Below are 20,378 nucleotides of genomic sequence, written 5' to 3'. Positions count from 1 at the left end.
TTGACTGCCTATGTGGGAATGTCTGTTTGCTTCCCAGGCCCTTGCTCCAGGGGTGGCCAGGTGGGCTACATGCCCAGAGCCTGGGCCCTCTTGCGCCCAGGCCCGGTGTGCGGGGGCTTCCTGCCCCCTGCCCTCCCTCTGGCAGAGGGGCCCCTGTGATCCGCCCCTCAGTGACCTCTATCTGGGTATTCTGGCTGCCTGCCCCGCCACCCCACCACCTCTGGCCTCACTCTGACCCGCCGCTACCCCTGCCCCCCGTGACTGTAGGGCCACTTGGCCCTGTTCTTGCCCCACATTGTGATTTCAGGGACTGTGGAATGGTGTGGGGGCGGCAGGCCAGACTCTACACTGTGTTCCTGCAGCAGAACACTGTGCCCCTGACCTTTGGGACTAAAAAGGTCAAGCTCCTTGTGTGGGATGGAACATTCTGCCCTCCACCTGGTAGCAGGAATGCCGCTAGGGTAGGGCTAGGCTAGGGAGGCGCCTGGGGCCTCTGACCCCCTCACTGGCATGGGACACTGGGAAGGGGTCCCAAGGAGGTGTGGAGCTGGGGGGTCTCAGGAATCAGAAAGCAAGGTCCAGGGACATCCCTGGGAGCTAGTGGGCCCAGCAAGCACCCCCAGCACCTCCATTTTCTGCCCACCTCCCTTCCTGGGCTGGGACCCAGATGCCCTCCATCTTTGGTGGGCGGGATCTGAAGAGGGCCCGCCCCTGCCCAGCCCACCCCCAAGCCCTCCGCACCCACCTCTTCTGCCAGTCCTGAGCAGGAAGGTGCGGGGAGCACACCCCCGGGGAGGGGCACCTGCCAGGTGGGCCCATAAAGAGGTGAGCGTCTGAGACCACAGCGACAATGAGCATTTACTTCTCCGTCCCCGCTGACACGGGGCCTTGGCCTGCCCTGTGGGTGATGCTCATCCTGCTTAAAGGCCAGACCTCAAACACCCAGCCAGGCATGACCTCCGTCTTACAGAGTTTCCAGGAAGACCAGGTGTGGGGGCCGGGTTGGATGGGGAGAAAGCCAGGGTCCAAGTGCAGGGAGAAAGGAGGGCCATGGTGGCCGGGGAAGGCACCACCCGGGGAACCCAGCGTGGCCAGGCTGGTCTCACTGTCCTCCCCAGAGATTCCTGACATCCAGCAGAAAAGGGCCCCGAACAGACCTTCTGGGCGGCTGCTCCCTCCCGTAGCCCCTGCCAGTCCCCGTGAGGTGGGGACGTCTCAGTCCCTCCGCACAGATGGGGAAACAGGCTGGACGAGACCAGCCACTGGGCCAGGTCACTCTGTCCCTGCCAGACCCAGGGCAGCCCCCGGCTTGGCGCAGGCACAGGCTGCCTGGCGAGGGTGTCAGGGCTGCCCTGGGCTCTGCCGACTCCGGGTCCCCACAGTTCCAGGGGGAGTGGTTTGTTGTCGGCCTGGCGGGCAGCACCCACAGGAAGACAGACAGTTCCTTGCTGAGCCCGTTCACTGCGACGTTCGAGAAGAATGAAAACGGCAGCCTTAAAGTGTCATATGCCATGACCCGGTGAGTGAGGATCCCTGACCTGTACCTCCAGAAGCCACGGCTTCATGACTCAGGTCCAGCATGGGCCCCCGTGCCATGTTCTCCCAAGACCCTCTTCCAAAAGTTCAGCCAGGCTGCTAGTGACCTAAGCCAGCTGTGGGGACACACACGAGAGTGGGGGGCATTCACCGGATCACAGACTCTGAAGGGCCTTGGGCGCTGATGGATTTCAGGTACAGCTGGATCCAGGAGCTCAAACAGTGTGATCAGTCCCCATCACCTCCTCCCTCTCTCTCTCTCTCTCAGCTCTGCTTGCCCTGGACTTCTGTTGTTCAGGGAAGTTCTCACCTCACAGGGATAAAACATCAGCCTAGGCTGATGTGCTTTTCAGGGTTTCAATTCCAGAAAAGAGATCATCCTGGTCGGCCTGGCAACGGCCTCTGACTGCTTCTCCTGGAGTCAGGTGCTCCTCCTGGATCAGTTGCTGCCTCCAGGGCGACAGGTGGTCTGGTCAGTGTGCCTGGGTAAAGTGCCTGCTCCCTGGCTGGGAAGAAGTGGGGTGTCTTCAAAGACAGCTGCCTGAAATGAGGTGGAGGGGGGCGCAGCCCGCCCTTCGGGGGACACCGATGCCACGAGGGCTTCCTTCCCCTCCCCAGATCTCCTGCAGTCCTGCCCCTGCCCCCTCCTTGCCCACCTGCCTGGCTATGGGGGAGCAGAGGGCCCAGAAACCTCTCTGGCCCCACGTTAGATAAATGAGGAGCCCGAAACGAGGGCGGTTTGTCACGTAGACCAGGGTTAACGCTAGAAGCCGAGAGCCTCTGAGGGGCTCCACTCGGCCCCTGCCCTCGCCTGCCGGCGACCATCGTTGAAGCCACCTGCACCACCAGCCACCCCAGAATCCCGCACCGGAGCGGCTCAGACTCTCGGGGGCATCTGCCTGGCCTGGTTCCTGCCAGAGGTCGATTACTGGGGGGACCGTGGGGGACAGAGAGCCCAGTGCAGATGCGGCCTCTCCCCGGCCTGCAGGCCAGGCTGCACCTGGTTGCTGCTTAAACAGGCGCATTCACCTGGAGAGGACCCCGCACTGCTGGCCGTCTCCCCGAGGACTGAGCCCGGGCGGGGGTGGGTGGGGGGGGGGGGAACCAGGCCCCGCACAACAACAGCCGCCCGCAGCCCCCACCCCTCCCCGCCCCGCCCGGCTCCGCGAAGTCCACGGCTGAGGCCGGGGGCGCCGGGCAGTGCCCGCTGGGCCCACTCCGTATTCCCAGAGGGGCCACCGTGGCCTAGAAAACCCCTCACGATGGCACACGCGCGCACGTTTCAGGTCCTGTTCCAGGCTGAGGAGGAGCTGTCCGCGGGTGGGCTGGGCAGAGGCTTCAAGGTCACCGCCCACACCTGGCTGCTCCTCCAGGAGGGACACAGGGCGGCCCCGGGGCCCACGGAGTGGACACAGGCCTCCCTGGGGAGAGCAGTGTGCTGGGCCGTGCCCGTGGCTTCACACAGAAGTCTCCTCCAGACAGACAGCTGTATTCTCTCAGGGGCCCACTTCGGGGCCCGCCCCTGAGAAAGGCAGAAGGAAACCAGCGGTCCGGCCAGCTTCTGGAACCTTCCTCCTCTGTCCATCCCTGCTCTCACAGGGGCCACCGCTGTATCACCTGGTCTTATGTGCTGATCGCAGCGGCCCAGCCTGGGGGCTTCTCAGTGGACAACACAGCGGGTGAGGGGGCGACAGGGGAGAGGCGGGGAGGCGCTGGTGGGCGTGCCCCTGACGCTGCGCCGTCACCCCTCAGCGCCCGGGAAAGGCCCCGAGGAGGTCCAGGTGCACGACACTGACTACAGCGTGTTTGCTCTGATGCTGTCCAGGAGACGGTCGGGCGGTCAGAGCGTCCTCACGGTCAGCCTGCTGTGTGAGTGCCTGGCCGGCGGCCGCAGTAGAGCCGGAGGGACCGGGGGGGGGGGCGGGGGAGGGGCAGGGCGCCCCCACTCGCCCCGGTCGCTGAGGGCCGTGCTGCGCTCATCGGGCCCCAGGCAGGACGTGGGTGATACGGACCCGGGTGCTGGAGAGGTTCGTCCACCTGGTCAGAGCTCAGGGCCTCTCGGATAACAACGTCGTCTTCCCGGACTTGGCCGGTCCCGGGCTCTCAGGCTGGGGCGGGAGCCCGGACCCAGCGTAGGTAGCTGCCCATGGGCCTCAAAAGCCCTGTGGGAGCCCGGCGGGTGAGTGTGGACTGTGTTCAGGGTCGACCTGTGGGGCCCTGGCGGCCCCAGAGGGTTCAGCCTGAGCCCAGAGTGCGGCGGGGAGGGGGGGGTCCATATTTGATCCCTGTCCCACCCCCACCCCTCCACCCTGGGCCACCCCTTCCCCCTTCCGGGAACATTTCTCGCCACACCCCCGCCCCTCCCACCTCTGGCCCTTTACAGGTGTGGGGCTACGTGAACACGTACTGGCAGACGTGTGCATAAAACACGCGCGGACCTCCACACACACGTGCACATGTAACCACTTAGACACCCACGCACGCACACGTGTGCACAGAGGTGCACGCACACTGGACACCGTGCTCACAAGCACGAGCGCTTGAGCGCCCCCTTGCGTGTCTTCGGGGAGTCTGGGGGCCCGGGCGGGGGCAGGGTGGCGCCCTGGAGGGCACGTCCCTCGGTCCCTGGCCGGCCTCCCCCACCCCAGCCCGTTTCTCCCTCAGCCCCAATTCCTCTCCCCTCCCCGGAAGCTGCCAGCTCTCTCTTGTGCGTCTTGCTCCTCCCAGCTCTGCCCCCAGTCTCTCCCCCATCCTTCATCCGAGGCTCTGTCTCCCCCATCAGACTGGTCCCCCTGTCCGGGCAGCCGTTGAAGGTGGACGCAGCTCCTCCCCGGCCAAGGCCTGTGTCACTGCCCCGCACTGCCCTCTTCTGCTCTCGGCGTGAAATAAATGCCCCGTGTTGGGATCCAGGCGTGCGACCCACTGTGACCTCGGGTGGGTAGGGGGAGCCCGAAGTAGGGGCCTCTGAGCACACTCACCCACTCCAGCCCACCAGGCCTGTCCTTGCCCTCCAGGCTTCCTGGGGTGTGTGTGTGTGTGTGTATGTGTGTGCACGCGCGTGTGGCTTTGCAGGCCCTCGTGGATTGCACAAGTTGGTCCCGGGACAAGGCCCCTACATCTTCCCCACTCAGCCCCCCACTGGGCAAGTTCACAGACCCCACCTCCACCCCCACACCCCCTCTGAGCCCTGCAGCTGCCATGAGGGGTGCAGCTGGGGCCCCAGAACACGAGCAGGCCTCGTATCCTCGTATCTCGATACAGAGGCCCCGGCCTTGGGGGCGGGGGGCGCCGACGGGATTGGCTTCCTGCCGGTGGGCACGCGGGGACGACTTCCCTAGGCCTGACCTCCACTGGGTGTACGGACCCTTCGGGTACGGAGAGCCACAGCCCGGGACTCCGGCACGCTTGTGCACACTCGAGGGCAGCTCACAGCTGCCCGACCCCAGACAGGACCAGCCCTCCCGAGTCTCCCCCCATCTTGGTCCCCACGGCGCTCCGAGCAGGGGGGCAGCGGGCCAAGCCCAGGGCCCAAAGTGGAGCTGGCCCCACCACAGGTGAAACAACATCTAGAGAGGTGTCTTGCTCTGTGTCAGCTCGAGTTTCTTTGGCCCGAGTGGATGCCCCCAAGCCGGGCCTGCTCCTCCCCCAATCCAGGGTCAGCAGAAGGAAATAAACGCAGGTGGACCGTGCATGGCCCTGGGCCAGCCTTCGTGCCTTGGCCCTGCAGCATTGTTGGGACGGGGACGTTGCTTCCTCCTGGCCTTGCCCGCCGAGGTCCCACAAAGCCCTGCAGCGGTTACAGTGATATCGATGGGCCGCCTGGGGCTTCCCCCGGTCCTGCCAACGTGAGGCTGTGTCTCGGGTGAGCCTTCCAGGCCACAAATGGTGGCGAGCTGTCGTGCACAAACCCAGGGCAGAGGCCAAGGTAGCCGCACACGTGAAAGCCAGGGAGGTCCCCCAGGGATCTGGGGTCTGGCCCCTGGTTGAGAGGCCCCGTGGCCCTTCTCCAGCCACGCCCCTCCAGCGGTGTCCCTCCTCCCAGGCAGGCGCCCCACCCACCCTCACCCATTGGCAGGAGCCCAAGCTGGGTGGGCAGGCTGGGCAGACCCGGCCTGGAGAGGGGGGAGAGGGAGGAGAGGAAGAAGTGGGGGGCAGCCAGGGACGGAGACCCCTGCACGTGACCCTAGTCTCCACCTCCAGGAAAGGACGGATGTGCCTTGTTTCCTAGTCTGAAGTGCAGTTTACGACTTTGAGCTACACAGGACCCCTGTGCACGACTTCTCTGGGTCTTCTGACGTGGTGTCCCTATCAAGGGCAGAGGGAGGAGGGTCCCCATTCCTCAGTGCCAGGCAGGACTCACTCAGGGCCCTGGAGGATGTCCCCGACTCCCCCCGGCCCTCCTCCCAGCCCTGTCATCTGAGGACAGGGGTCCCTGCCGCTTCTAGTGAGGGCTGCGGTGTGGGTCCCAGCAGGCCCAGGTGGCTTGACGTAGCTCCTCAGAGTCAGTACCGCTGCCTGCCGGCCTGAGTGTTGTGACAGCTGTCCCCTGGCTGGCTGCCCAGGACGCCCCCCGCAGCTTCTCTCTGAGCCTGGCGAGAGCAGGTGCGCTCTCTGGCCGGACGTCCCTCCCCATGTCCTGGAAGGCACAGCGCCCGGCCTGTCCCTGGGATCCCTCAGTGTTGCATGAACCTCTGACAAGCAGAAACCCTATAAAGTGAAGGGCTCAGACCCTGGGGCCAAGGACACAGGTGGGTCCCGCCGAGTCCTGAACACAGACTCCAGCTGCACCGGGTCCCCGGGCTCCTCGGACCCCTGGGGCAGGTGCTACACGTTGTTGTCGCTGGCACCTGAGACTTTTGAGGCCGGAAGGGGTTGGAAGGCCGCCTCCAAGACCCTGTCCCTGCTTGGGTCCCAACCCTCCGAAAGCCTCGGTCGGCCATTTCTCTCCACCAAGCCCCCTCCTGCAGGTCAGGAGTCTAGCGGCCGTGTGACAGGCAGGGCAGACATGGGCGAGGGCCATGCATTGTGTTCCCCCGCTCAAGGTGGGCGTCTGGGCTGGGGTGGACACCCTTGAGCCCAGCCTGAGCTATGGCTGTGGTGTTTGAGGGGACACTGTGTCCAGGAACTGATGGGCCAGCATCGCTCTGTTTGTGTCCCAGCGGCCGGGGTCTCTGAGGGCAGTAAGATGGACGGGAGGACAGGACTGTTGTCTGGGTGGCCAGAGAAACTGGCCTGTTGCAGGGGAGCCCTCCCCGGCTCTGGGGGGCCCATTCCAGGGACAGCAGCTCCCCGGGAGGGATGGCCAGCAAAGCCAAGGGACCCTTTGGGGCCCCGGTTCCGCATCTGAGCCTGCTGGGGGCTTCAGCACGCGTGGTGGGGACGAGCCGGGGCAGCAGGGGCAGGACGGATGGGCGCAGAGCTCTGGGAGGGAGCGGACGTGGCTCAGGTCCCCCCGTGGGACCGGCCCGGGGGTGGGAGCGGCCAGGGCACCTGCAGGACCACAGGAGTGTGTGCTGGGCCCCCTCATCTGAGGTCAGGCGCTCTTGCTCCCACCTGTTGGACTAAACAATTTCTTTGTTACATCATCTTCTCTCTTTATTAGCTTGTAATATTACTTTGTCGTGGTTGTTTTTTTCATGTTTTATTTTTGTTGTTGTTGTTTTGAGACAGAGACCGAGTGGAGGAGGGGCAGAGAGAGGGGGAGACACAGAATCGGAAGTGAGCTCCAGGCTCCGAGCCGTCAACACAGAGCCCGACGCGGGTCTCGAACCCACGAACCGTGAGATCGTGACCCGAGCCGAAGTCAGACACTCGACCGACCGAGCCCCCCAGGTGCCCTTTTGTTGTTGATACCCTCGTTAAGTACTCACTCCTGGCGCATCAGGCACATTCACACGGTTGTACGGCCTTCACCACCCGTGTCCAGGACTATTTTCCCGGACTGGACTCTGTCCCGTTACACGTGGACCCTCCCCTCCTCCCCCAGCCCCACCCTCCCGCTCTCCGTGTCCGTGGCTCCGACTCCTCCAGGGCCTCCGGTGAGCGTCCGCTCCTACAGGACGTGTCCCCCTGTGACGGGCTGACGTCACTCAGCACGGTGCCCTCCAGGTTCGCCCAGTTGTAGCAGGTGTCGGGATTTGGCTCCTTTTTAAGGCTAATATTCCGTGGTCGGCTGGACCCTGTTTTGTTTATCTTTTCACCTGTCAGCGGACCCGTGGGCTGCTTCCGCGCCGTGGCTGTTGTGAACGACACTGCCGGGATCACGAGCGCTCAGATGGCTCTTGGAGACCCTGCTTTCTCAAACTTTTGACTCTTCTTTTTGAGATAGCCGGGGGGTTATGAGCTCATCCTTGAGTTGCTCATGTTGAATATAAATTAACACGTTCACCATCTTCTGGGCAGTGGAATCATTTACAACACTTTAGTTCCACTCATACCCTCTGAGATTTTGTTCTATTTTTGCCATGTGTTTTAATTCTAAACATATTTCATTCCCCACAAGACGTATTGAGGGTGACCAAGATGGCGGTCCACAGGGCTGCCCACGCCCAGCCTTTTCTCTGCTCTTCAACCCTCCTAGACCACGGTTGCTCCCACAGGAGCACTTTCCTTCCAGTTGAAGGGCATCCCTTAGAATTTCCTCATTGCAGATCTGTTAGTGATGAATTCCCCGGGGTTCCATTTGTCTGAAAAAGTCCTGACTTAGTCTTCATTTCTAAAATATGAACTTCTATTTGACATACACTAAAATAGACGTGACTCCATTGTACGCTTTGATGCCCTGTGTCAACACAACCCAAATCAAGATGCGGAACATTCCATCATCCCGGGAAGCTCCCTGGTGCCCATTTGCGACTGGTCCTCGGCAACCTCAGCCCCGGCAACCGCAGATCTAGTCCCGCCTCTGGGGAGGAGGCCGGATTGATTTGGAATCGCTCAGTGTGTCGCCTCTTGTGTCTCTGCAGGCCGAGGGCCGCCCTGCCCCAAGTCGCTGTGAGGTCAAGGGACAGCTGTGTTTACTTCTTGACCCCCACTGTCCCACAGCCGGTAAGGCCTCCAGCCTGGAATTGCTCTGATGGGACAGAGTGTGTCACTAAAAGGTGCTCCATGGAGAAAACCCTGAAGGAGGTGATTCATGGAGAAAAAAAGTGACCCCAGACACCAGGCCTGAGCTCCAGTGGGAACAAAGAACAGAGAAAGCAGTAAGCAGGTGGAGAATTCGAAAACCAATCTTGGCCACATAAAGCAACAGCAATAATGTTTTGGAGATTAAATGTATGAATTCCAAAACATGACAAAAATGGCATTGTTTGGAAGGAGGGAGAGGTGACTTTGTCAAGGTAAAGCTGGACGCTATAATGTTGGCCATAACCATGAAGAAAATATACATGTGCTTACACACACACACACACACTACCCTACATTGATAGAAAGGAAATGATGAGTGGATGAAAAATAATCCAGAGTGTCAAGGAGGCGAGAGCAGGTGGGAAAAATAAAAAGCACAAAATAAGATGGTGCATTGAAACCCCAATATATTGTTACATTAAGTAAAGTTAACTGAATACGCTTCTTAAAAGAAAGGGCTGATCGGAGGATTTTGAAAAGCATCTATCATATGTTGTTTTAGAAGAGAAACATTTAAGACATGAGGGTACAGAAATGCTAGGTCATTTCATAACGATGGTAGAATCAATCCATGAAGAACCGTTAAGAAGTTTAAATTTGTATGCGACTAATAATATGGCCTCAGAATAGCTAAAGCAAAAAACAGGACCGCAAGGAGAGAGACAAATCTGCCGTTGCTGAGGGAGACCTTCATATGCCTCCCTCAGGAAACAACTTTACACGCTGGGGACGTGGGAGTGGAGGGGGGCCGGGAGCAGAGACCCAGCTGCAGGGCAAGGGTGGAGGGGCATCACTGAGGAGAGGACCTGGGAGCCGGGTAACAGGGACAGGACATCCTCAGATGCCTCAGGGATGGGGGCCGCGTGGAGGGAAGACCGGGCGGGGCTCGTCCCAGAGTACTGGCCCAGGCCGGGGTGGCTGTGGGACCTGCTAGGGTTGCTGGCCCCATCGTGCGGCTGACCCCCACTCCGGACCCTGTGATGGCCGGGACAGGTATCTTTATCCTGCCCGGGAGCCCTGTCACCATGTGGGCCTGCTGGGGCCGGGAGTAGCCCCTGGGGGCTTCCAGAGCTGACCCCGCCTGCTTCCTGGAGGGGGAAGGGAGGGGAGCAGGTTGGCCGGGGTAGTTCGTGCACAGGGCAGGGGTCTGAGCGGGCAGCCTGGGGCATTGGGCCTGTGGGTGCAGAACTTACCGGAGCCCATCCCACCCCAGCCCTGCCCTGTACCCGTCTGTCTAAGGCCCGAGGCCCCATGCCCACTCTGGGCCCTGGAGGAGCATCTTTTCCCCGCCACCCCCACATGGTGGGTAACTTGGGCCTGGTGGCCAATTTCCCGAGTCACCTCATGCCTCCCCACTGCCATGCACGCGCACACACGCGTGCACGTGCGCGCACACACACACACACACACACACACACACAGGACACAGGGACCCTATGGAGGACGATGCCCAGACTGAGGACCATGCATGTGGCCAGGGGCCACCCACTCCACACGTGGCAGGAGGACGGTGGGGAAGGGGTCTTGGGGAGGAGTCCCTTTGGTCATCCTGGGGTGTGGGGAGGACTGAGTGAGCTGCCCGGGGTGTCCTGAGACCCCTCTGCTGGGTAGAGAGAGGGGGTGAGGCTTGTGTGGGGGGTGCTCGGGAAGGGGCACGTTCCCAGGAACGGGGGCTGGGCGAGGCCTCCAGCGCTGAGCTGCGCCCCCCCAAGGCCCTGATCGGGGCCAGACAGAGGGGCCGAAGGGGTCAGGCCCCGGCATGGAGGAGTAACTCCATCAGGCAGGCCAGGCTCCCCGGTCCACCTGCATGTGAGGTGACTGGTCCTTGGGAGCTGGGGGAAGGCACAGACCCTGGGGGTGTGAAGAGCCTCACCAGGGATCTTGCAGGCTGGGCCTCCCCTGCCCCAAGTCCCCAGAGTGACCCCACCCCTTCCTGCTTCGCTGCGGGGCTCACAGGAGGCTTTCAGAGCCAAGGTGACCATGGCTAAAGCTCCGTTTGCCCTGCCCCAGGGCCAGACGTCAGCGTGTCCGGAGTCACCCGCTACCCGTGGTCTACCGGGAGACGAGGGGTTCACCCAGAGGCTCCTCCCTGTGTGGCCGTCGGGAGACCACCTCTGATGTCCTCCTGGCAGACTGGAAACGGGGGTGGGCTCGAGAGGTGGGGCTTGGGGAGGGAGGGCGTTGGTTTCGGTGGCCGTGCAACCAGCCTGGGGACGGACGGGCCACGGGCCTGGGCACCGTGACCCGAGGACCCTAAGGGGGCCTGACCGTCCACCTCCCTATTCTGGTGAGCAGCCTAAGGTTCCTAGGTTGTGGGGCGGGGGGGACACAGAAACACGACCTCTGCCGTATGCATGCACACACTCGGACGGGGCGCACACACACGCAGGTGTAGGCTCGATCACGCCTGTTGTGAAACACACCGTCTCTCTCGTGTTTCTTCTGAAAGCTCTCTCCACGGGATGCGCGGCCTGCATCAGGCAGGAATGCTCTGGCAGAAAGCTATTTTGTTTTGAAGGAAGTTATTTCATTTCGTGGGCTTGTGCGGATTAACTGGAGGTTGGGTTTTTTCCACGCTGTCAGTTGCTGGCACTCCGGGACCCTGGACGGCAGATGTCCCGGGAGCACCCGTGCACTTCGGCGGGGTCCCCTGGCCCCATCCCAGCCGGAGAGGGCCCCGGCTGAGGGGCACAGGCTGCCTCTGTGACTGGTGGGAGGCCTGGGGCTGTCCCTGGAAGCAGCCTCCACTCTTGGGGCGGGGGCTGGGGCGGGGGCAGATCAGGCACAGCCGGCCCGGTCTCTCGTCTCCTCCACGCACACCCCTTCCCCTGCATCTCTGGGGCCTGCTTTAGGCCTCGCTTCCCAAGAGGCTCCCCGGGGCCATAGCACCTGGTGAGTGGCATCCACGTCTCCCTGGGCCCCGCTGTCCCGGCCTCGCCCCCCCCAGGCTGAGCGGGGCGGGGGGGGGGGGGTGCTGCTCCAAGTGCAGGGAGCTGCCCCACCCCGGAACCACCTGCAGATGGCCAAGTTCACGCCCACTCAGGGCTGTGGCTGAGCTGGAGGGAGGGGTGGAGAGGGGCCGGGGCGGGGACAGGGCGTGGGCAGCGTGGGCACAGGAAAGGGTAGGGGGGGGGACGCGGCCTTTTCCCCTGCCCTCGGGCGCTGGTTTTGCAGATGCTCAGAGGCCTGACCCCTGGCACACCTGTTTATGTCCGGGGACGGGGAGGGACACAGTGAGGCAGGGACACACTACCCCCCACCTCGGTAGAGGATGGAGACCGGCCCAGGTTCTGAGCCTGGGAGAAGGGAAGGAAGGACAGCCCCCCACAGTCCCGCAGCCCTGTCTTGGCAGAGATGAGGCTCTCCTCCACCGAGGCTCAGAGAGACGCCAGCCCCCAACAGTGCTGCCGCGGCCCCCACAGGAGGCCACGACCCCGAAGCCACATTCTGCGTTCAGCTCGTTAAGTGCTAGAAGGACGTCATGGCTTCCCGCTTGCCTTCCCGTGGGTGCCGCCCACCAGGCCCAAAGCACAGGGGGCTGGGAATGGGCAGGGCCCCCCTCCCACCCTGCCCTGGGGAGCCCGTGCCCAGGAGCCCCCTCCCCAGCAGCACTGACGATGCCAGGGAGAGTCAGAGGCCGGGGGTGGGGGGGCTGCCCGGGTGAGGGGCCGTGGCTGGCCCCCGTCAGAGTGCCCACCCCGCAGCTACAGAAACACTGCCGTCCACCCACCTCAGCCCCGGGGGCCTTCTGGGAGTCTGGGGCACACCCTCCCCGGGGCCCCGCCTAACCCGGTCCCTTCCCAAGTCTGGCTGCAGTTCAAGGGCTTTGCACAGGCCGGACTCTGGGTGTTCAGAGCGAGGGCAGCCCCCCACAGGGCGCCCGTGCCCTGGCCTGTGGGGGCCCGTGAGGCTGCCACCTTGCAGACCCTGCTGACGAGCCAGCAGGGGGCGATTCATCCTGTGCCCAGTCAAGGGAGAAACCCGCTGGCCCACCTGCTCACCAGCTGGCAAACTCCCCTGGGTCTGGCCGGGCCGGGGCAGGATGGCTGCCCCCCACACTCGGGGCGCCCACGCTGCCTCCTCCCGAATCCTCCCGGCCAGAAGCCCCACCAGTCGGTGGCCCCGCCAAACACGTCCCTGCCTGATGCCCAGGGGACGTCGGGGCCGAGGAGCCAGCCGTGGCCGAACCGGACAAAGGCCCCGGCCCCAACGTCAGCCATGCAAACCCACGCGGGCATGAGGTCCTGGGGTGAGCCTGGGCAGTGTGGCCCCTAGTCTTGCTCACCTCCCAACCCATCCCGACCCCTCTTCTGGGGCTGAGAGCCCCTCCCCCACGGCTGGGCAAAGTCCCAGGCACAACTGTCCCGATGGCTCTGGGACCGCTGGGCTCTGTGACCAGCGTTCGGACACAGGAGAGGACGAGCCTCTGTCCGGGAGTGGGCACAGCCTGTATCCTTCCGGTCCGGAGGCCCCATTCCAGGCCATGGCTTCCGTGACCTCCCTTGACCTCTGGCCCTGTGGCCCTGTGACCCCGGCTCCTCTGGGGTTACCCTGCAGCTCCCCGTCTCTGCAGCCCCAGAAGACTCTGGTTCTTCTAGATGCGGCTCCGTGACCCCCGGCCCACACCTCCAGAGCCACCGACTGTCCCTCTCTAACCCTGGGAGGCCCCCCAGTGTCCCGTCTCTTTACTACGGAGCAGGCCCCACCTGGGTCTCCTGGACCCACTGCCATCTCTTCCAGGATGCCCTCCGTGACTGCTGCTCACAGTCCTACGCCCACCTCAGCCCCGTGTGGGAGCCCAGCCGGCCCCCAGACAGGGCAGGGGTCTGCAGGGCCCAGACCTCCAGCGGGGACTAGCCAGAGGCCGGGGCGCACACTCGGAGGGGGAGGTGCGTGGGAGGTCGGGGAGGGTCATCCCCTGGGGAGGGCGGCCGCGGAAGACAGTGGACAGAGGGTGACTTCCAGGCTCCAGGACCAGTGGCTGCCAGACTGGATGGTTCCTTTCCCTCCAGAGAGACGGTTCCCAGTGCCCATCAAGGCCTTGTTGTGCTCCATCCCCTGAGGCCACATCTGTCCCCGTACTCCTCCCCCATCGGAAATAAACACTTGGTGCCAGGAGGAGCCGGCATGACCGCCAGATGACCCGTGGGGTGGGTGAGGGCTGCAGGCCAGGCTGCGGGTGGCTCCCAGAGCACCCAGGTTCTAGACCCAGGCCGCAGTGAGATGTCCTCTCCAACCCCGTCCTCACTTAACCCTCGGGTGCCTTCGCCCTGAGGACCGGGCACCGTCCTGGGCTCTCAGGACCCACAGAGCCGCCCTTACACACGGGCCATCTCTGATGGCATGTATCGGAGGCCAGCCAAGGGCCTGGGGAGCAAGGACCCCAGAGGGCTTCCTGGGGTGCCAGGACGTGCCCAGGCCCACAGGGCCCAGAGCGCCCTTCCCGCAGCCCTGCTAGGTGCCCACCCTGGGGCTGGACCTGCTCAGAGCTGTGGTCCCATCCCCTTGAAGTCACCCCGAGTCCCCAGGGAAAGGCAGGAGAGCCCACGTCGGGGGCATGGTCAGGCCCACGACCAAGGACCAGGGGCCTGGGCCACAGCGGGAGACTTGATTTCCTCTGCTGGGGCCAGGAGGTCCTGGAGACGCCTGGGCCAGCCTGATGTGGCCAGGCCATAGAGGCAAGGAAACTTCCAGAATCGGGAGACTCCACGGGAGCCCTGGATGAGCCAGCCTCCGCACAAAACTGTCCTCTGGCTTTGGGGTCTTCGAGGAGAGGGATACCTGGGCTAGCTGGTGGTGACCCGGGAGGGCCCATCTGCCGATGCCCCCAGGGCGCATGGGGCACAGGAGCCCGAAGACCTCTCACCCAGCCCTCAAACAAGTGAGGGGGTATGCTTTGACCCCCCACACTCACTGCCTGGTTGGATTCTGGAGGCCATCTGTCCGGGTCACCCTGACGCTGACTGTCACGGTTATGGAAGGCCGTGGGCTTACAGGAGCACTGAAGGGGGCAGGCTTCTCTCCCTCTGCCAGCCCTGGGTTCCTCCTGCCCGAAGTGGCCTCAGGTTACCAGGAGGGGTCAGCCTCACCCAGGTTCCCCCACCGGAGAGCCGCTCTTGGATCTAAGGAGGCCCCTGGACTCAGGGTGTTCCCGCACAAGGCCTTCTCTGCATTTCTGCCCAGACCGGGCAAGACACACCCCACTGGTCCCCCTGCGCCCATCCTGTCTCTGTCCCTGGTGGCCTTCTTTCCCCGGGGCCCTGAAGGCTGGGCCGGTCTAGGAGCTGGAGCGGGGGAGGGGTATAGAACCTTCCTTGTACTTGGAGGTCTGAGCTGCCTGCCCCCGCGGCACCTGCCCTCGTGCCATGCTGCAGACCCAGCACCCCACTCCCTCTGTGGGTCCCAGTGCCCCACCAGGTGCATAACCTTGCCGCCCCCCACTCTCTGCTCCAGGTCTGGCCGGTGCTGGCACCTGGCAATGGCCATCTTTCCCAATATGGCCCTGGAGATAGGGCTGATCCAAGATCCTGGGGAGGGGGCGGAGAAAGGGAGAAGGCCTTTGGGGATTTTCCAGAATATTCTGTCTAGCAGCTTCTCGTGACTCAGGGCATCTTCCCTATTTAAGATCCTTGGGGATCCACCAGCCAGTCTCCTCAACACCTTCCATGCGAGGAGAATCTTGGGGTGGGGTAACCCCCCCGCCCCCAGGCTGAGAGGCACCTCCAGAGGGCAGGGGGCAGGGCCTGAGGGGGTAGGGTGGGGTCTAGAGGGGCCGCCTCTGCCCACCCACTCAGGGTTCCTTCAAGGCCCCTTCCCACAAGCTGGGGTCGGTGGGGGTGGGGGGGGGCGGCTGATTGCCAAGTAGAAGGTGGGAGGGTCCACAAGGTCCCTATCGGAGGCCAGAGGACACTGTCAGCTGCAGGTCAGTGAGAAGCCACCAGCGCTGGGACAGACTCGGCCCTGGAGAGCCAACCATCTGTGGGGGACACTGCCCGCCCCCCCCCCCGGAGGACGAGCTCAAGGCTGGGCCTGGGCCCCGGGTTTGTGTCTGACCTGGCGGGCCAGAGGCAGGGGAGTGGCTTCGATGACCTCTCAAGGATGAGGCCCACTCCCGGCATCCCTGCCTTCCAGAGCGGCTCCACAGGCAGATGGCCGGCCTCCGCCTCCGCCTGGGCCCCAGGTCTCAGCAGCGCCCGGCTGGGTCTCTGGCCACGGGGCCCCAGAAGTCCCTGCGTCCAGAGCTGTCTGCGTGCTGCCTGACCTGAGGGCGGGGGCGGGGGGGGGGGGCTCCCAGGTCAGCCTCCGGGCATCTCTCCCCCGCCAGGTCCTGGCGTGGGGCTCCGGAGACACCTCCGTCTGTCCCGCAGGCTCAGAGGGGGACCCTGCCCTGGCGGGTCAGGAACATGCACCGTCAGCCACCCCGCCCGGCCCTCTGCGAGCCACAAAGCGACGCCTGGTTTGCCAGGCCGGGCGCGCCTGCTTTCAGTGGGTGCCAGGAGGGGCCTCACCAGCCCCGGCATCCAGCACGTTCGCACCCCATCCCCCGTCCCCACATCAGCTGAGCAGGGGCCCCCGGAGGGCAGAGACCGCCCAGCCCGGGGCAGCCGGCCACACAGGGCGCAGCTCAGAGCAGAGGGTGCGGGGGCAGTCCCGTGACCGCAGAGGCAGAGGCGGGGAGGGACCGAGGGGGGGCCCCTGGACGCCCCCGCCCGCCCCCCCAGGCCTCCATCATGCACCATCCGAGGGGGTGGGGGAGAAGGGGGCCGACACCTTACAAGCAGCTCAGCTCAGTAGGACCCTGCCTGGACCAGGCAAAGGTGACTGAGCTCTCAGGGTGCCTCTTCCCCTACCTGCCGGACCCAGTGGCTGCGGGGCACCTACCTACCGAGCCCCAGAATTGTGCCCCAGGCACCCCCTCTCCCCCACACCTGCTCAGGGTCCCCTTCCAGAAGGATTGGGGAGAGGGCCCGGAGCAGGGGGGAGGGCCCAGGGCCCCGGCCTCAGCCCAGCTCTGCCCACAGGCGGACAGAAGCTCCCCATTTGCCACAGAGAGGTTCCGGGAGCAGATCTGTCCCAAGAGCTGGGAGAGCCATACCCCCTAACTCCCATGAGTCCTGTGAGGTGGGAGCATCCCCACTCCCTCTGCACAGATAGGGAAACTGAGGCTCAGAGCCGCCAGCCGCCAGCCAGCATCACCCCGTCCCTGCCGAACCAGGGTCACCCTGGTCCACATTGGCGGGGTCCTCAGGGCCGCAGCAGGAACGTGATGGCAGGGTGCAGGCTGGGAGACCAGTGTGCGTCGGGGTGCTCACTACGGGTGGGAGGTGCCGGGAGGGGCAGATGAGGACTTGGGGAAGGGGCTACCGACCCCCCACTGGCCAGCCCAGGGTGTCCGGCTCTGGCCGCTGGGCAGCCCTGTTACCGGAGCACTTGGGGGGCGGGAGTGGAGAAGGCAGGTGTCGGGAGCTCTGCTCTGGGGGCCAGGGACAGTGGGAAGGGGCCTGAGGGTCATTCCAGGAGCTGGGGGAGCCACTGGCAGAGGAGACTGGAGCCTCAGCATGTCGCCCAGGAGACGGAGGCAGCACCCGGGGGAGGGCTATGCAGGGAAGGCCCCCGGAGAGGGGAGGGTCTCCTCTGACCACGGGCTGGGCTGGGGGCATGAGGCTCGTGGCCCCTCCGGCTGCAGCCCCGGCCCCCATCTTGCCTGGGTGGTCACCCCCCTCTGGGTCCCAGAGCGTGAGCTCAGCGTGCCGCCCGCCGGAGCAGCACGGGCAGCGGGGCCTCCCGAAGGGGCGCACACGGCCCACCCCACACACAGATGTGCCTCCCTGGGTGGCGGCCTGTGCTGGCAGGGCAGGGTCCCCTTCCCCCCGGAGGGGCTCCGACGCCACGGGGGGTGGGCCCAGACAGCCGGTTCTCTGTCGTGCCCTTCCAGGTTTCTGGCAAGCAGGGCACCGGGCACCCTTCTAGAAGTCTGCACCCCACCACGCAGGGACCCGAGATGAGAGCAGCCAGCCCCGCCCGGACCCAGGCCCCCCCCCCCCCCCCGAGGTCAGGCCCTGTCCTCCACAATGTTCACGGAAAGCCACCTGGGCCACAGGGGGACCAAGGGGCAGTTCCTGCTCCTCTGGGCCTCTGTCCTCACCCACAAGCACGTCGTCCCCTCCGGTAACGGCCACTGGGGGAGAAGGGGCACGGGGGCTGCCTGGCCTTCTGCCCCCCACCAGGGAAATGGAGGAAGAGGGACTCAGTCCCTGGCACTGGGTCTGGGGGCCAGACACCCGGGGCCTCCAGGAGCCACTCTGTCCTCAGGAGGACCTTGTCCCACCACCAGGATCCGTGGGACACCCCCCTGGGGATCCAGCTGCAAGCGCCCCTCCTGGCAGGTTGGCCCAGATGACAGCTGTTGAGGCCCACACGTCCGGGGTCCTGCTGCCCTAGATCACCTCTCCCTCCACGCCCTTGGTCTGGCGTCCTGGGTCACCTTGCCGCCTTGCCGTGGGGCATGTGCTCACCGCTGACAGAGGTGCTCCTGTCCAGGGGCAGCCTGGCCTGGAAAGGGACCTCTAGCCCAGCCACTCAGAGAGCCGCGGGTCTCTCTAAGGCCAAAGGGCTGTCGGCCGACGAACGGACAGGAGACCTGGTGCCCACGCGGGGTGCAACCGGTGTCCCCCGGGCCTTCCTGCCACCTTCCTCTTCCTGCCCCCGTCCCAGCCTGAAAGGAACTCCAAGATCTATTCCTGGGCCAGTGCAGGGTCCTGTGGGGTCAGCCCCCCAACGGCTGCCTGTTCTGATGGACTGTCATCCCACAGCCTTCAGGACTGTGGCAAAGGACTGTGCCCTCCCGAGGTACAGGAGGCCAGGGTGGAAGGGTGGGAGTCTCAGGCCTGCCTCTGCCCCCTCCCCTGCACCGCCGCCTCCCTCCCCTGCACCCCCACCCCCTCCCCTGCACCGCTGCCCCCCTCCCCCGCACCACCCCCCTCCTCCCCTGCACCCCCACCCCCTCCCCTGCACCGCTGCCAGTCACCCTCTTGGGCATCTCCTGTCTCTTGCCACCTCACCCCCTCACGTTGGCCTCTGCCCACCCAACTGCTCCCCCAGCTGCCGTGATGATGTAGCTCCACAGTACCCCCTAAATAAGCCCAGCCTGTGCTCCCGCACTCCTGGGCCACGGGGGAGGGGGGACAAAGGGCGGCACACGCCGATCTCACATCCCTGGCCTCCATCAGGGCTGCAGGGCAAAGGCGCCGAGGGAAGAAGAGGCAGGCTCCGACCTGTGGTGTCCCGGGCCCTCCCTGCAGCCACTCAGCCCTTCCCACAGGACGGCCACACCTGTTTTCACCAGCAGTTTTGAGATCCCGGCCTCAGAAGGGGAGCCCAGTCCCACCAGGGCACGCGCGGCCACCTGCAATGGTCCCGTGGCAGGGGTCTAGCCAGGGCCAGGAAGCCCGGTGCCCTGACATCACCAGGATCCCTGGAGCTGGTACCCACCCCCCTGCCCTCGCAAGGTGGGTGGCGGTGCCCATGCTGGTCCCATTTAGGGCGCTGACCTGACCCTGTGCCTCCCTTTGATCACTTCTGAACAGCCTCCGGGCCATTCCAAAGCCAGAGGCCAGGGCTGCCAAGAACCCAGCTTCTGGGCAGAAGCCCTGGGACAGGAGCCGGCACCCCCTGAATGGGCTGGGCCTGTGCCCGGAGATGACGGGCTCCTGTCCTCCACGGGCCACACCTATAGCCCCTCTGTGTCTGCACCCACACGGGAACTCTGCCCTGGTTCGTCTTCTCTCCCAGGGTCAGAGCCCAGGCTCCCCGCCTCCCTCAGGACACTCACACCCAACCCACTCATAGCTGGTCAGCGCTGTCGACCCCACTCGGCCCTGAGCTGAGACCCCGCCGGCCTAGGGTGACCTTGGGCTGGAGCAGAGGCAAGGCGGTACGTGTGAGTTCTGGAAGCAGCCCTCTCTGTAAGGTGGGGGTGTCCCTGAGTCCTGTGCTGGCGGGGAGACACGTGGCCGTGAGCAGCCCTGGTCTCGGTGGGTGCCCTAGGTAGGGACTGCCCCGAGTCTCACGTGGTGCTGCTGGGCCACACTGGTGGGCGGGCCCCGCACAAAGGGGGGGGGGGCCCAGGCTGAGAAGGGTACCCAGGGGACCACAGGCCAGAGCCCCGACAGCTGACCGTAGGAAGCCGTGCCCCGCACACCTGGCCCTCCGGCCGCACTGAGGGGCAGACTGGGTTCCTTTACCTGGGCCCAAGTTTCCTGTCACCACCCAGCCCGCCAGGCCTTCCAGGACCAAACTCATACCGTATGAACAGTGTCCCCTCCCAGGGTCCCTGGACCTGGAGACAGAATGACGGTAGGGCTTGTGAGAGGGGGTCCCGGGCCCAGAAGTGGCCGGAGGCCCCGGGGCACGTGCCCCCACCCCCATCCAGGCTGCGGGGACTGGAGGGAGGACGAAGTTTGCAGGAGCCTCTGCCTGCAACCCCCCCGACCCCCGCCCCAAACTCAGCCCCAGGTGGCAGGGCCCAGGCGGTCCGGGTCAGAGCCTCTTACATAAGCAGCCGTGTGGGGGGCAAGCCTGCAGCTGGGCTCCCGGCTCTGTCCTCCCCCAGCATCACGAGCCTGCAGTGGGCTGTCCCTGGGCCCTGGGTGGAGGCCAAGCCAGGCCCATAAATAGGGGTCTCTCCAGTGGCCTCTGCTCCTCCTGCCGGCTCC

The 20,378-nt window shown here is 64.8% G+C and overlaps 1 protein-coding gene across 1 annotated transcript; it reads left to right on the top strand.

Annotated features, from left to right (window-relative positions):
* Positions 1 to 1,232: 1,232 nt before the first annotated feature.
* Positions 1,233 to 13,521, top strand: LCN12 (lipocalin 12). Its single transcript, XM_047093703.1, has 6 exons — positions 1,233 to 1,519; positions 3,136 to 3,215; positions 3,289 to 3,405; positions 3,527 to 3,668; positions 5,264 to 5,381; positions 13,405 to 13,521. The coding sequence occupies exons 1-6, from the start codon at positions 1,233 to 1,235 to the stop codon at positions 13,519 to 13,521; spliced, it is 861 nt and encodes a 286-aa protein (XP_046949659.1).
* Positions 13,522 to 20,378: the final 6,857 nt, after the last annotated feature.

Source organism: Lynx rufus, unplaced genomic scaffold (genome assembly GCF_022079265.1).
Source record: "Lynx rufus isolate CCGP_SWC_20201006 ecotype Redwood Valley unplaced genomic scaffold, mLynRuf1.p SCAF_36, whole genome shotgun sequence".
In the NCBI taxonomy this organism is placed as follows: domain Eukaryota; kingdom Metazoa; phylum Chordata; class Mammalia; order Carnivora; family Felidae; genus Lynx; species Lynx rufus.
This window is presented reverse-complemented; position numbering and strand designations above follow the sequence as displayed.

What these genes read in the sequence shown, in the direction of transcription:
- LCN12 (XM_047093703.1), top strand. Translation starts at nt 1,233, where the DNA reads ATGGGGAAACAGGCTGGACGAGACCAGCCACTGGGCCAGGTCACTCTG. An exon ending in GTGTCATATGCCATGACCCG is followed by an intron (nt 1,520 to 3,135) that starts GTGAGTGAGGAT and finishes CTGCTCTCACAG; the next exon opens with GGGCCACCGCTGTATCACCT. An exon ending in GGCGGGAGCCCGGACCCAGC is followed by an intron (nt 3,669 to 5,263) that starts GTAGGTAGCTGC and finishes TTGGCCCTGCAG; the next exon opens with CATTGTTGGGACGGGGACGT.